The 17,257-nt window shown below is 43.5% G+C and overlaps 1 protein-coding gene across 1 annotated transcript in view; it reads right to left on the bottom strand.

The window, feature by feature from the left end:
* trim44 (tripartite motif containing 44) overlaps positions 1 to 16,499 on the bottom strand; it is a 40,485-nt gene extending 23,986 nt beyond the window's left edge. The window contains exons 1-3 of the mRNA XM_031858522.1: positions 15,101 to 16,499; positions 13,713 to 13,790; positions 6,034 to 6,318 (exon numbers count right to left, since the gene is read on the bottom strand). Of these exons, the coding sequence (XP_031714382.1) occupies positions 6,034 to 6,318; positions 13,713 to 13,790; positions 15,101 to 15,691 (954 nt within the window). The 5' untranslated portion in view covers positions 15,692 to 16,499. The remainder of the gene's footprint in view (positions 1 to 6,033; positions 6,319 to 13,712; positions 13,791 to 15,100) is intronic.
* Positions 16,500 to 17,257: the final 758 nt, after the last annotated feature.

Here is a 17,257-nt window from a genome sequence, read left to right as displayed (position 1 = left end):
AGAGAGAGAGAGAGAGAGAGAGAGAGAGAGAGAGAGAGAGAGAGAGAATTTGACATAATTAAAATAAACAGATAAAAAAGAAAAACCATAATTCACATTAACCAGGTTCTGCATCTGGTGTGGCTCTTAATCTGACCAATTAATTTTCACTTTCATCCACCACTTGTGCTCATGTATATTCATGAGCTTTTGAAAAAGGAGCAGTCTGGAACAAAGCACCAAATGAGCCCGTTTAACTGTGATGGGAGCTTAAAAGATTTCTCCATGTCAAAATGACGGACGTGATTTGTTTACTGCCAGGATGCGACGCTTACACCAGCACTGCACGTTTATTCATGTGCCAAATGAAAAAATGAAAATTTCCGATACCGTCAATCTCTAGAAGATGTAAATGCGATTTTTCATCAGGCCTACCAGTAACACCGGTTTGTTCAGTGTGCCACACATACTGCTACAGTGTCCATGCACTATAGTTGAGATCGCTGTCATGTAACACAGTCTAACTACTTATTCTGCCGTTCATAATCTCAATTAGTGTATTTTCAGTCAAGAGGACCTTGAGCACAAGACGGTCTCTTGTGTTGTGTTTTATATTTTGCCCGGCACTGACTGCACTGTAGCTCTGGACCTTGACTACCGACGCTAAGATGGCTGCGCCAGAAAGGGATTTTGACACGGTGTAATTTACAGCGTCGTGAACTCGTTGGCTTCTTGGCAGCACAGCGGAGGAGAGCAGAGCTGATGAGCGGTGGCTGCAGAGTGCTGGCTGGCTGTTTGCCTCGCTGACTAAGATTTGGCTTTAAATTTAATTAGCTTCAGATCTGGACAAATAAGGTACTTTCAAATATTGGAACTCAGTGGGATTCCTCTTGGTTTACCTTGTCAAACACTTCAACAGACTCAAAAAGTTAATTTGTGAAATCAGACTGCAAAGCTGACATTCTCCAGAGAAGCTCGTCACTGGTTGCTGTAAGGCTGCCTCTCTTTGTGTTTGCTTGGTTGGTTAACTGACCTCCTATCATGAGAGGATTGCTAACAGTAGCAGGTTTTAAGGCACCCAGAGAGAGGAAGACATATAGAAATCCCATCCCTGCTTTAAAAACTAATAATGTTGCTGGGTAAAAATACTTTTGGTTGTTACATTTTAGTCGATCACCCTCAGGCCGAGAGGCAATAAAGTGGACTGTACATGAGATATCATGAATCAAAAGCTTCAAACTATCCTTAAGGGAGGAACTGCTACACTTTGGGAAAATGTTTACGTATTAAAGTGTAACACATTATATTATCTTTTAATCAATTCCCCTGAAGAGACCGATATCAAAAATGAAGTTATCCTACTACGGAGTTGATGTCCTAATAATGTCTTGATGTCTGCTCTGATATGATCAATAATTCAATAATCCTGACAGGGCAATCAGTCCTGGTGATCACATGGAGTCAGATGGTGTTCTTAACCATAAAAGCAGAACTAACTTTGTTACTATTTCTCTGGTTTCAATCTTGGTTTTCCAGATTCTATGTAAGTAAATGTTGAATGTGATTGCAGTACATCACAACAATATAAATGGAAAATTGTTACAGTCCCAGCTGTGTGCTTTGTTTCCATTTGGTCCAATTAAAGAGTTTTTTAGTGCCACTGCCCACAAAATTGGAAGAAATATGCTGTTAGAAAGAAACTGACGACTATGAAGCTTTGTTCCAACTGTTATTACCGCAGTTACCTTTCCAACAATATGAGGGGGAAAAAAATAAAAAATAAAAAATCATACCTTCACATAATAATACCAGATTAAACATTTTTTACATTATTCACATGGCCTGGGGCAGTTCAGTCTCTAATGTGCATACATCAAATCTCAAACTCTCAAAGCCACTGTAAGAACAACCAAGACTTGTGTGTCTGCCATCCAAATAAGCAATCTGAAGCGGCTCCCTTAATAATTTAAAAACAATACCTACTTCATGGAATGATGTGCCCTTGATCTGTTCGAAATGGAGCTTAGCTGTGTTTCAAAAGTGTGCTGCCAATACAAATACAAAAAATCTGTTAAAAAAAAAACTGCTGTTCAAAATTAAACTATGGTAAATTGCTATATGTAATAAGCCTTAATCTGTTTGTATTGTACACTGCAATGATCGATAATAAATACAATTCATTCATTCATTATATCAAACATGTAGAGAAAAAGTCAGTATATGATGAGATTAGTATCAAGTTTGAGGGCTTCATATGGTGCACCTTTAAAACTGTTCGGGCTTCCCAATCAGCCCACATGATGAATTACTGATAAAACATCACTTTTTATTGTTTTCAAATAGTTTAGAAAAACTCAATATTCTCAAACATGTATTATATATCAAAATTGAACAAAACCGCATGGGAATAAGATTCTTAACAATAAGCTTCATGTTATTGAAACGTAGAGCCGACGGGTAAACGTAGAGCCGACGGGTAAACGTAGAGCCGACGGGTAAACGTAGAGCCGACCGGTAAACGTAGAGCTGACCGGTAAACGGCTGCATGGTTTTAAATCAGCCTCAAAGCGCTTTGCTGTGAACTGGGTCACGACTGAGACGGGGTTGGGTCTCTGGTGCCGACTCCCAATGCCTGGCTGATGAGGTCGCTTGTCTTTGTTTTTTTTATGCACTGTGTCCCAGTCAGGCAGAAAGATCATTTCCTGCCCGGTGACATATACACGTTTTCTTTTAATTACTGTACATTCATCAGAGAATGCTCAAGTGAACAAATGAGTACCTACTGGCACTTTGTAATGAAGACTTGGAGACCGAGTATTTTGATAATGAAGACAAAGTTGCTTATATATATTCTCCCTCTGGCTCCCACTGATTGGGTAATTTTCTGAATGTTTTTCTCATCCCCGTTGACCCTCTTCTTGGTGTGTGTGTATGCGTGTCCACACCTGTGTGTTCCTGCGCCTGCATTAAAAGATAGATGAGAGATTATTAAAGTGAACCAGCAGTAATTTGTTTGTTTGACCTCAAGCCCGAAGACTCGCATCAATTATGTGGTTTATTCTTTGGGGGGCAGTTTAAAGGAAGGGGTTTATGAAGGTGAGCAACGTTTTACATCATAGTTGCCCCACTCCACAGGCTTGCTGTTGCATGGCTGCAATTGCTTTTTCGGACTCGGCTCAGAAGCTGCTGGTCTTTTCTTCTCTTGGAAAAAAAGTTGGAATGAAGGTACCACTTCCAAAACTTCCAATTTGAGGTTTTGAACTAATTTAATCAAAACAACTATTAGTATAAAAACTGTATTGTTTCAGCTCCAGTGTCGTAGACAAGGAGCACCCTGCAAAGTTCAGCAGAACTGCAGTAAAGAGGCAAGTGAATGATCGTAGTTCAGTGTACCATCTGTAGACAATGCCACCATGAGACAGACAGACTAACAGTGATAGAGTGAGGGGAGCAAGTAGGAGGATTAATGTTTGAGCCAGTTGTTCTCTGCTTACAAGAGACTCTCTGCACATCACAAATGTTTTACTGAGGACAGAATGGCTGCAGGTGTCGGTGAGTTCAGGGGGACTTAAATGCAATGACTGTTTTGGTACCCCCAGATCCATTCACTTCACATCTCTGACTACGCATACAACTCAGCCCAATTCACTTGGAGCATTAAAAAGATACATCCTCACTGGATAAGCACCGCATGAGCGCCCTCTCTAAACCTGCTCATACCTCTCCTGTGACCATACATTTCCAAATAGCACTGCCCACTCCAGCCATAACTAACACACAAGAACAAACAGGGTAACAATCAGCATTCAATTAGGGCCTTAATGAACTCGGCCCCCCATTGGATTCATTTCTCAGCTAGTAAAAGCAATCTGCACAGCAGCATTACTGCAGCCTCCCTGGTCCTGTAGAGCATCGCCAGGGAACACTCAAAGCCTCCTTTTCCTGAACGCGGTGACTTAAGTATAGAGAGTGACAAATGGACCGCTGAGATATTTTAATTTGGGATGTAGATGCAGTAAAAGCCCCCACTTCAATGTTCAAACAAGAGATGAGAGAGTGAGAGTGCTGCAGAATCTGAAGTGATGGAAATACGTTGGCATCGCTTGCACTTCTGACTGCATTAACGTGCGTGAAAATATATGTATTCTATAAGAACCTTTCTTTGACGAAGGGGCAAGGTATTTAAAAACAGTGTACCCTGCTGTACACTGTAACATTCATACCTCATCAGTCTACGGCCCAGGATTTATTTTCCTCTAACCAGCTGCATCACACCGACACAGCTGGCAGTATGAAAAGGAAAACTGCATTTCTCCACATGAACATAATACTCGCCTGGATAAATACAGTCGGTCTCTCCTTTCATTTGGAACAGAACTGTGTATGGTAGCACCTGTTTACCGTATCCGTTTTTTCCATAATGACTACGCAGCAGATGCCACAGTCATTAGAAAGATAATCCTTTAAGTTGAAGCCCTGGGATCAAACCTCCATGGCTGCAAGCAAGCAACCACCCTGCTCAGGTGTCTTTGTGCAAGGCACCGAGTCATTACCAGCAATAACATTTGTAAGCCAGGCCACATCACAAGCAAATTCAGACAGGCCGAGGAGCCACCGACTATGCGATGATAGCAATGATAAATGATAACTATGTACAGCATGCACTGTTGCATACTCGTGATCAGCAACGGCTTTCTGCTGGCTGGCAAACGGTTTGTAATTGTTTATTGACAAGGCAATAGATCTCTGTTTTACAGGGCTGACCTTAGTAACAACTTTGGCACCGGACCTCTGTGTTTAAAGTTTGTGTTAATTAATCATTGACCCCATTTGCTTGTGCCCTCAGCAGACCTCGTCATGTGACGCAGCTTTGATCACAACAGGCTCAGGCCGGGTTTAGACTACAGGAGTTTTAATATCGGGTTGCATTACACACATAAGGAGAATCTTCACAGACTTTCTTTTCTCTAGTCTTAAACACGCACATACTACAAGATTTGAAAATAGGAGGAAGCAACACAGCGCCTCACGTGATCTCATCATGGGGAAGGAGATGTAAAGGGAGAGTAAAGTGGCGCTACATCTTCCTGTAAAAATGCTTTGCAGTGAGAAAAAACAAAAGCAGAAAGCTAAACGAGTCCGGGCGAGAAAATGACTCGGAAGACGCGGCCAACACGGATTGTCTAATCTTCAGCGAGAACTGGAGGTGAGATTTTAACATCTGTCAACAGTAGTATGCTAGCTAACGTTAGCCTCAAGGACTAGAACGTTTACTGTTGCTTGGAATCACCGTCATGTGCTCCGGCTTGTCTCTCTCATTGGCTATTATGGTCCCGCTCAAAGTACTGGCATTATCATCCAGATTTTGACTCCTAAAAATCAAACATGTTAGAAATTATCAGGGCGGCCCCGAGCCGGTTGGGAGCTTTAGGACTGGATCCGTAAACCCCTCACATTACTAGATAATTTGGGCCAAACATCAATACCTACCAAGGTCCTGGACCGGATTTCTCTTCCAATTGGCGGGAGGGGTGAACTGGGGTTAGATCGGTAAAAAAAAAAACCTGTAGTCGGAGCCCGGGGCATAAGACTGCTGTTACTTGCTGCCCAGTTCTAAACCAACTTCCACCTCTGAATCCAGTGGATCCGGTTTAAAGTTTTAGAAGCCAACCTTAAACACAGATTGTAACTGGCCTGAACAACCCCCATTGACTTCCTTGCAGATTCAAGGGGCCATATTTGGCAAAAGACTGACACTTTTGACTACATCAGACTTGTGTACTGTCTGAGACTGTAGTTATGTAAAGCGACAGTCTGAAGATATGAAGGTGAAATGGTTTGTTTCGCAGTAGCCGAAGCATTCAAGCTTTAAACATCACCCTATATAAAGCATGGCAAGCTGCATGTTAGTCACACTGGGCTTCTGTGACATTATGCGTTAGCCTCACCTACACTTACTGTAACTGTGCAGCGAGTGAGATACACTCTGCCGATTGTACAAAAGCAGTGTTAGAAGCAAAATAAGGATAACTAAGATAAAAAGGTCCTTCTCACCGGCACTCTGTGAGCTGGTGCCGCTCTGAGGGCCTCTGCTGCCATCACAGGACCCAACGCCTCAGCCTGTTCCAGCAGGCACAGCTGGTGTGTGATGTTGGCCATCTCTTCCTGCAGCCGCTCGGTTTGGACGGAGATCTCGGCGATTTTCTCAGCAGCGGATGCCGTCAGAAACGCCTCTTTGAGGTCTACCAGGTGAAGGGTCCTCTTCTCCTCCAGACGCACCAGTTTGCGGAGCTCATCAAACTGACTGTTCACATAGGCCTCCAGCTCCTCTGTTGACATCTAAGATATGGACATGAGGTACAGGAGATGGAGAGCGTGAGGGAAGGAATGATAGATGAGTGTAGGTATGAAATCTTGAGATGAGCTCAGAAAACTGAGAAGCGGAGACAGACAATAAACTCAAAAACAAGTAAACATAGAGATGAGGTGACAGGTGACAGTAAAATTGTATGGCCAGGATGCAAAATAGAGAAATACATATTGATTGATCTTTGACTTTGACACGTGAATACTACTTTAATAAGCCCACTGGTCTTTGCCATGCAGTAGCCAATTGATAGCATGAAGCAGATCCCCTTGAGGAACACTCCATGCATCCCATCTGTAGATAGAGACCTCAGAGGCTCCTTCTACCACAGCGAGCCATCTGTTTGGCTTTTAAACTGCTCACTGAGATACCCGTTCTAATCCTTTTCCCTGTTCCCCGATGGAGCTCTCTTTAGCTATGACTCATTACGTTGAAACACCTAAATAAACAATTTGCCTTCCTACAATCATTGCCACCGAGATGGCTCCACCTCCAACACAGATGCTGCCATGAGGTAAAACACCCCGAAGCCTCTTGTCATGATCTCTGCTCCTGAATATGTTATAATCGCTTCAATCTATGAACATCAGCTGCTCGGTCTCTCCTCTTCCCTTGAGCAGGACTTAACTCTCTTCCTTTCCATCTATTTTATCTTGTTCCCCCTCAGCCTCCCTCTCTCCAGCGAAGCAAGGAATCATCAGTCTTTACTGAGGTTGGCAGTCACGGCCCCTAGGGGCCCACAGTTTTATCATGTACAGTACATGCAATTTCTGCACAAGCAATCAGATTCTCCAAATTGGCCATTAAACCAAGCGCAAGAGGTAACATTTTTAATTTACTTTCTTTGTATGAGCAGAGAAAAATGTGCACTTTGTTCACTCTGCATCAGAGAGACTTAGTTAACATCTAATTGGAACGCAAGAGTTCTGTATTTTCTATTTTCTTTGTTTTACCAAAATCAATACCCTAATACATCTCTGATGAATTAAGAACAATAGACTACAACTGCCTTCGACTGGCAACATGTTCCATTCCTTGTATAGATACTGAAGTGAATTGTGAATGTGAAAGATTGGCGAGAATGAAGCATCGCTTTTTTCCAAATCTACTATCCTATGCCGGAATTTCTTTACTTTAACACATAGAGCAAGTAGTAGTAGTAGTAGGAAGAGCCCAAACATGATAAAGTATTTAATTACAATATAGACTGATTAAATCTTCCAGAACACTCATCGATTCAAACGTACGCAGTTAACACTTAAAAAACACATTTAGAAATGACAAGGCATTTACTACCTCATTTGGTAGGGAGATAATAAATCAATGCTTAAGCTGTTGCTCATGTTTTGATGCTGCAGACGCCTTGCTCTAAGACGCCTCTGATTGAGGTGTCATGGACACCGTGATGGATCAACGTATTCAATATTCAAGTCCCTGCAAATCTGAATTACCCTTTCAAATATTCATTTTTTAAGGCTTCAACATCTGCAGGGCATTTTCATTCATAATCAGTTTGCCAAGTGTAACGTGCCTGTAAATTTGTTGTACTATATCAGCAGCATGAATTCAATAGCAGCCAGCAGTAATTGGTCCATTAGTTACTTCCATGTCAGGCGTAGCTTTAGCATTCAGCTACCTTTGTGAATACTGATTAGTTAAATTTGGGCTATTTCTTTTAAATTGCAAGTCTCTCAATGACTTACAGCGAGACACAGTCACTTTCAAAGTATGAAATGATACACTCTTTCAAATAAAAAAGCTGAATTCCTGACCAGTAGCTTATGGCTGAAATTAGCTAACGCTAGCTTATGTTACACACCATGTTTTCTTATGTTCGAAAAAGTTACATGCGGTATATATTGCATTGTTATTGACAAACTTGAGTCAGTTCACAGCGCTGACTCTTCTCTACTTATGCAGCAAAAATGTAATAGTGGGGAAACATTTGCGACAACTGATCTTCACTCACGAATGTCTCCAGTTTCCTTTAACATAACATGACATCATTTTACCTACAAATATAAGTCATTCAGTATGTATCCATTTATAATCTACATACTCTTTTGTGGTCACACCAGGTTTCAGAGAATGGAGAGAAAGCAGTTAGAATTAATCACAAAGAACAATGCTAGCCAAGAACAAAGCTATGAGACATGAATAGGGCGGACAGAATGGTTCGTAACACAAAACGTGTCGTCTTTAGTATCTTATCAAACGGACACATTCCTTCATCACATCTTGCTATGCCCAGGGCCTCCAACGAGCCCCCTGTCCCACCATCGAGTCCCTGTGGCAGATGGGAGGCGTGATCCTGGATCAGTGCTCTTTGTTTATCTGGAGCGGGAGCCCTATGGCCCTCGGACCTTTCCCTCAGTGACGGAGTTTCTCTGAGAATTTGTCCAGCTTGCAAGGAAGCAGCATTCATGCGTGCTAATCTTCATTTGCATAGCTGCAAGCGGAGGCAATGAAATGAGGCCTCGGGAGAGACAGCGGCACGCTGCTTACAAGGGCAGAGTTGGAGTAAGGACGGGGGGGGATAGGAGAGGGAGGGAGAGCACAGGCAGAGGTACGACATCAGGCGAGCAGATTAAGAAAGCTCATTTCTTTTTCAAGCAAAGGTACGACGTTAGCCGAGCAGATTACGGAAGCCAAATTCATCTTCAGTCATGTTTCTAACATGCCTTGTATTATCACTGGAAAACTGAGAAATTCAGGAATCATGGTGCTGCACGCGAATGCTAAAAAGACCTATGTCGGTTCAGACTTCATACATATGCGATGTAATCTGCAGTCATGCGTATCAACGACCATGGTTGATTTCATTACTGTATGAACAATATGTGGGGGATGTGAAAGGTGGGCCCAAAGTTGAAATTCAGAATAAAAAACAACTCCTTGCGAGTGAAAATGTTTCATCAGAAACAGAAAGCTTTCCACTAACACTTTACATGATTACAAATAGGCGAGACACACAAATAGAATTAACTTCACACGCAAGTGTACTCGGTAACTGGCTATTAAAAAAAAAAAAGAAGGTTGTGCTAGTCATTAGTGCTGATGAAAACAACTGCACAAAGAGAAACAAAGCCCCCGGGAATGAAAATATAGCAGTGTTGGAAGAAAAACAGTGCCGCATTACTTTGGTGAGACATCAGGACACGCTAGAATGGAAAACAAAAGTAAACTGAAAAACCGCTCACAACAAATATCAAAGTAGCATCGGGGCTTTTAACGTTAACCTCTTCAACTGCACAGACGCATCAGTGGGTCCATCACTACAAATGCTTTTTTTTGTGTGGACAAAGGCATTTTAATTGATCTTTTATTCCCAAAGTTTCAACAGACAAAATGTCATCTTATTTCCCTAAAATTGAAGCATCTTCAATGAGGTAATGAAATATGCAGACGCAGAATACGTTCTTTGAAATTGCCATAGAGAGACTTTGATGCTCCTTAAGGGGAATTTTGGGAGCACTAGAGTTCAAACGGTTAACTTGCTTTGAAATCAGTGCCCGTCCTGGTGCTTTACTGGGGTCTGTTTTGTGTGATGCTTTTTAAAAGAGGCTTAAGAAGCATTAACAGAACATTAGGAGTAAATGGATTTGAACTGTCCCTGCCCTTGGCAATAGTGGCCCTGTTCCAAGTGAACACTACTCTCTCACGCTCCCTTTTATCTCCTCCAGAAATCAGATTCTCCAATTAAACCTCTAACACAACACAGCAATACAAGTTCATTTGAAAAACATCAGCTCTTCAAAAGTCATATAAAGTGGGGATGGAAGAGAAGTTAAAAGAGGGAGAGAGGGAAAAATAAGACAGAAGGCCGTTGGTTTTATAATAGTAGAGTTTCAATATTGGCTTTGAGTGAGGCAATGTCAGCCAAGCAACTTTCTGGGGAATGATTCGGAGTAATTCAATTAAACTGCTGTGAGTAGAGATAGAAGGGGAATGACAGCCTCAAAGAGCAATGGGAGAGGGTGTAAAGAGAGGAAGAGGGGGAGGAGGAACAAAAGGATGAGGTAGAAATGAACACAAAAAAAAAAGGATGAAAATAACCCGAAAGCAGCCGAGTCTTTTCATGCCGCTCCCGTCTGTTCCTCGGCCCCGGCTCCCTAAGACAGCTTTAATGTGTCTGCTGCTCTTGTACATTTTGTGAGGTGGGGAAAAATGGATGTAGCTACTGCACACACATCATTTGTGACTGGGCTGATGTTGCCGTGCTCGCCTCCAGACAGCAGACTCCTCTCTCTGTAACAGCAGAGAGCGGCTCTACAGGCGGCATGCGTCCTATAGACGACACCTGCCCAGCAGAAAGTGAGTGAATAAAACAAGAGAGCGAGACAAACATGCTGACAACACACTGTCCCGCACTGACGCCGCAACATGCTTCACAAATCCTGTCCGGCTCTTTGACCATAAGTAACGCATGCCGACGTGGCCGAGTGACTGACAGCAGTATAGGCCCCTCATGTTTTATGTTACGCCTCTGGCCCCCACATTAATATGTATGCAGCCTCATCGCTGTGTTTTTGCATTATATTCCATTTCCCCGTGGAGAACGGAGATGTGAGCTTGGGAAGATTAAAATCCCCACACCTGCAGCAAAGTACATAATTACACAGGCTAGTCTTAATAGGCAAACACCAGCTAAGGGTTAAATACCTCCGCACAGTCAGCAGCTCACACCTCTTCCTCTCTGAAGTCCTTTAGGACTTTAACACCTATTGCATCAATGCTTGTCATACGTAGCAAATTTCTTTTTTATTATATTATTGTATTGCACTATTACATTACAGTACTGTGTGATAGCAACTGTGCAGCCTGCAGCAGTGGACTTAACTCATCGTAAGTGTCTTGACATCCTTAACTGGATTCTAAACGGTCTCGTTTATGAATGAATAGATGTCATTATCAATACAATAACATGCAACCTTGTCCGTTCAATGCACATTGTATTTGTGCAGCAGCGACAGACTGCAGGTTGCGTGGGTGTGATGGCGTTGAAAGTGACCAATCAGAAGAGGGCCAGCGCCTCCCTCGGTTCCCGCACAAGCACGAACTCAACTTTGAGAGCAGGGTCAGCTCCGGACACACACTCTCTCGTGCGTGTTAGCTGCTGTGCGCTTGCCGGTTAAGTTATTTGCACGCATGTGCCATTCTCTGCTTCTCCCCATGTTGTGTTTTCTCGCTCGCAGTTTCCTGTCCAACTCTCGGTTGTTGATTTGGTGCGCTAGGACTTCTATTTTGCGAGCGGCAATTAACATATGGGAATGTGAAATGATATCATTAGCACATGAGCAAGGTTTATCGTGCTCACGCCACATGAAATAAATGGGACGACAGACACCGCGCAACTCAACCTCCTCCAACTTTCGTCTCATCTTGTTCTCTTTTCATTTTTTTTTTTTGCCTCCGTCTCCCTCACTCACGCATAGACACAACTTTCCTCACCGGGAGCAGTCACTCTGATGACGTCTGTCTGTCATGCATAATGAGAAACGTTGACATTTGAGTGTGCAGAGAGGACACGCTGACAAATCCGCATAATGGCCTCTCACACAGCGGCCTGTGAGTGAGCAGGTAAGTGGGGTTTTTTTTTTTTCGCCGAGCGCACTGCACCTCTACAGCAGAACGGCACAAGACTAAATGTCCAGGAAGTCCTTGGGGCAGCACTGATATTTCAGGACGATAATAAACATGAACTTGGATTGGGTCCCGGCTGCCAGCAAAAAAAAAAAAAAAAAAAAAAAAAGTGTTGCCTCTTGCAGGCCAGTCAAATTAACCTTCTACATTATGCCACTGTGCTTCGGTCACATCTCTGCAGGTACTGAGCAATGCTCCCGAGTGCCACTGCTCTCCAGTGCGTTCGGACACAGTTTCATAAGCAGGGCATGAGGAGGAACAGGCGTTGCAGGGGTGGTTGAGACAGCAGGTGCAGCCGCTGTCGACGGTGAGTAGCCGAGATCCGATGCTGTCGCTCACTGTTTACGTCTCTCGCTGCACCGCATTGAACTGTCCGCGCTCAGGTTTTATTCTCGCTGGCAGAACATGCCCCCGCTATGGCAGCCGTAATGGAAATACAGCAAAGGTTTTCAAGGTTGACTTGACGTGAAAATACAGCGTTGCCGCTTTTGTGTTGTTGATATCAAGAGAAGGCACCTTACTTTTCAGACTGCAACCTGGTGAAGGTTACATAACAATGTTGAAATAGGGTTATGATCATTATTTCAACGAGTCACTATTATTGCTCGACTTTGTTTCACACCTCTCTGAGGGTGTAATGGGTATTTGTGTTATATTGGGCTAAAAGGTGTCTTTAATATTTTGTCCGTGTCATTTATTTATACAGAGGGATAAAGCCCCTTACAAATTTAAGCAGTGTATAATACACTACATTCACTCTCTAAGTCCTAGAGAGGAGGAGTTTTGTACTTCACAAGTCCAACAAGGGTATAAAAACAGCTACAGGGTATTTTGTACTCCTCTCCATTCTATAGATGACTATTAGTAAATAGAGCTATAAAAAACCAACCTCTGACCTGGCCCAGAAGTGCCGAGTCAAAAAAAAGTGACATCAGCTGAAGCCTGACAATGACATGACTCGGTGATCTCACGATGATGGCATCACTTGTACACTTCAAGTACAACTGTAGCTGCAGAAACCCAAAGCCTGTTATCGGTGAATGGGGCAGCATTATACATATACAGATGGAAATAATTGGCTCTCATGTTTACTAACTAATGCCTTTATGACATAATCTCTTCTTCTTCTAATCCCTCTTTATCTCACTGCTGTGTTTCCACCGCTGCCGTCTCGATACCTCTGCAGTGTTTACTGCTCTACCCACTGAATTAGAAATGAGTAATGGCTATATTTGTTTTGTTTGCTCTTTTATGGCTTCCCCTGCCTTAAAACCAGCTTCAACCATAAACAGATGCTATAGACATAACTTATTTAATACAAAAAAATACTCATTTAGCTATTTTGAGACAAAACAAAAATAATAATCACACCTTCAAATCAGATTGTCAGTGATTCCAGTGAAATTGGAATTGATAGTTAGGAAAGTCATTGACTGGGGAAACTGAAATATAGAATTGTATTGACATGTAAAAATGCAGCTGCGGGGTCTGCAGTGTTAATTTGTCAGGCTGACTGAAACCGTTCAGTCTTGCAGGGAGGTCAAGTGTACTTTTATTGCTGCAGATAAAATCTCATTTCATTTGATAAGAGCTCATTTCTAAATGAGAACGGTTGAGTGCAAATCCTTTGGGGAGGGGGGGGGGGGGTTCTAAAAATGGCCCTTACTGGATAACTCGCGTGAGGATTCGCCTCAGTGTGATGTGTGCAGGCGTTTGCACTCACCTCGGGGTTGGTCCACTTGGTCTTGATCTTCTCAGACATCTCTTGTGTGCAGCCCAGCAGGTCATAACCCTCTCTGCTCTTAAGGTGGAGCAAACGAAACGCACAGTAAACACAGCGCGTAACTACAAAGAGAGTCTCTGTTATTTGTTCATTATTGTCAATCATTTAGAAGAGCATCAAATGAACTTGTTCTCAAGCCTCTGTACAAATATGACCGGGCACAATGACAATTACAAATATTACCACATTTGTAATTGAACATCTCAGTACCTCAGATATTTACAAGAAAAGGCAGGGTACATCCTTCACAGCTCACCAGTCAATCACAGGCTACAATGCATATCAGGTTTGACATGCTAGATGCTTAATGCAATGTACAGCAACAGGAAATCATAGCACTACTCCCGGAGATTAAGAGTTCTTTCACATGAATGCACCGACACATTGAGCAGGATAAATACTAGAGTAGGTTTAGAGTAAATAATTTGGCCTGAGGCTGTGTGTGTGTGTGTGTGACCCCCTTTGTCTCTCATCAATCCATATGCGGCAATGATGTGGGAGTAAGCCAGTGAAGTGTGGTGTTCTACTTTTATTTTTCATTTGTGCAGCCACAGGGTAGAGGACAAGACTCGTGCTCTTTGAATTACAGTCAGCACACCATGTGGGTCATTACTGCTGGAGCTAAATGCACCGGCCCTGTGATTCAGTTCATTTTAGTGTTCAAAAAACAAAACCCTTGAATACGAATCCAAAAGTGAGTCCTGCTTTCTGATACTATCGAACCTGTTAATCGGTCCTCTGTGCGATAACATAGTCCGAGTGTGTTCAGTGTGCTGATAGCATCTGACTCTAAATGATTCTATAATCATCACAAAACACTATGCTCGGCAGGACTGAGCCCGTGGTGATGATGGAGTTATTCCCAAAATCCGGAACGGCATAAACCCGGCTAACTGGACCAACCACCTGCATTGCTGCACCGAACGAGTGCCGACTCCCTTGACCTATTAACCCCAAGCAAAAAGCCATCCGGGAAATGCAGGAATGGTGAATTGGCATCGAGCCAAATGGACATGAATTTCCATAGGAATTATTTATGTTGTCGTGCAATTAAATCAATATATTAATGAGGTCATGTGGGTGATCATGAGAGACTGTTGTGTTTAAAATATCACACCGAGCACTAGTGAGTGGACTTAAAGACTACAGGACCTACAGCTTTTGAAATACTACTTAATACTGACTTTCAAATGTAAACCAGATAAATGACACTGAATAGATTGTTATACATTAAAGCGATTGACCACAGCAGAGAGCATACGCTAAATCACACAGTGCTGTTCTATTATATATATATAAACCCATCATGTTCTGGGTGTGTGACTCACCTTCTGCCACACGTAGGCCTCATGCAGCGTGATTATCTCATGCTCACGGTGCTCACCCTGCACGGCACACACCACGCAGATGATCTTCTCATCTGGTTTACAGTACAGCGAGGCTTCCTGTCCATGCTCCTTGCAGCGCAGTCTCTCTACTGTCACGGTGTCCCTCTTCCCAGCCTCCCCAGCGGCCAAGGCCTCCTGCCCTGCTTCTGCACCCTCGGCTCCATCACCCGGCTCAGCCTCCTGGTGCACACCACTCTTGGCTCCCTCTCTTTCCCCAGCATTATCGCCATTAGCCATCGCCAATCCGAGTAGAGCCTCGTCCTCGGCTCCGTCTCCGACCCTGAAGTCTCTGTTGGTGCCAAGTCCATTAGCTTGTGTCCCCTCGTGGTGGTAAGGCGTTATGGGGTGACGTGTGCTGCTGCCATGTCCGTCAGCATGGACAGCGCAGAAGGCAAAGCTGCAGGTGTGGCACACTTGTGTGGCCGGCTGGGCCTCGTCAGGCTCGCACGCGTCACATGATCCGTCCATCTGCGGCAGCTCCTCGTGTTTCAGCCCCATGAGTTCTTCCTGGGGTTCCCCTCTGTGGTCCATGGTGGCTGATAGGAATTCTGGGGATACGAGGGATAAGTCTTATAGGAGACACACAGAGTAGAAGACAGGTTATTAATAGCTGTGACCTTCTGTGAACAGCTGTCATATTTGCACAGGGGAAAGTCCAAGATCCTCAGGACTAATACCCTCTGATATAATACTCCCGCAACAGATGATGTACAGAGGGAGGCACAGTCCACAGGAAACATGCAGAGCAACACGAGCTACACACGAAAAAACACATCATTCTGCAAGGACAATAAACAAGAAGACCCTATATCTGCAGTCACTGAACTGTCTTTGTGTGCAAACAGACTCACTTTTGTTTACTGACTCACAAACAGAAAGTGCCGAGTACGGCTGTACTCTCGGCACGACCCCAACGCCCCCCTGCTCTTTTTTATCTCACCTCCCTCTGCAAGTCATCACGCTCTGACCTTTACATGTTTTATTTCGTTTTTTTGTCTTTATGCACCCTCAACCTCCTTTCGCCTCACTCTGCAGGAGTGAAGCTGAAAAAGAAAAGAGACTATGGTGAATGCCTTGTACACACACACACACACACACACACACACACACACACACACACACAGAAAGACCCCCCCCCCCCCCTCCCCTTCTCCTTGGAGCCTTCCTCTCCTAAGCTATGTCTGTGTACTCTTTCCTCACTGCTGACACAAACAACCGGTAGAAAAAAGTGCTGTAGTGCAACACCCTCTCTTTCCCCACAGCTCTCTATTTCTTTGTCTCACACATTCATAAAATGCCTTCCACACACACACACACACACACACACACACACACACACACACACACACACACACACACACACACACTGTGGCGCTCGCAGTGTGTTTATTTCTCTGTGTCTCCCCCCCCCCCCCCCCCACCCCTACCCCTGTTTTTCTGTCTAGGGCTTGTGTTGAGATAATGTTGAGCCAGTGGAGGAATTAGCTTGACGGCTAACTTCCCTAGCACAGTCGTTGTGCCTTGAGTTCTATTGCTGAGCTCTCGACTGATCTACTTTCACTTTACAGCAGAAAAAGGGGGCTCCAACTTCGATCCGACAGCGTTTACTTCCGTGTTTTCATGAGCTGCTTGTCTGCCTTTTTTTTTTTTCTACTTCCTGCTTGCAACGTTAGTCTCCTGCGTGTGTGAGAACGGTAGAGACACGCAGAGGCTTGGAGAGAGAAAACCCGTTTGACAAGCACTACACAGAACGTCCTCACCGGAGGCAGGTAGAAGGAAGCGAGTTACAGTTACAATACGCTAGTTGTGTCATGAGCGAATAAACTACAGCGCCCCTTAAGGGACTTACGGTGATGTTCTTTTTATCTTGTGCACTCACTTGAACCTACTTAACAACCTGTTGCCACAAGATTACCAACTTGTCTTTTGCGCACAAGATTGAAATCATCACCTTTAGGAGCTCCATACATTACGGTTTTCTTTATTGAAAACATTCAAAATACATTGATGAAAACATAACATAAAAGTGGAAACTTAAAATATGAAAATAATAGTTATAAATAAAAAGTAATGAAAAGAAAAAAATAGTAAATATTT

The sequence above is a fragment of the Anarrhichthys ocellatus genome, unplaced genomic scaffold (genome assembly GCF_004355925.1).
Source record: "Anarrhichthys ocellatus isolate YVR2014 unplaced genomic scaffold, GSC_Weel_1.0 scaffold2, whole genome shotgun sequence".
In the NCBI taxonomy this organism is placed as follows: domain Eukaryota; kingdom Metazoa; phylum Chordata; class Actinopteri; order Perciformes; family Anarhichadidae; genus Anarrhichthys; species Anarrhichthys ocellatus.
Note: the sequence above shows the minus strand (reverse complement) of the source record. Positions and strands in the feature narration are given on the sequence as shown.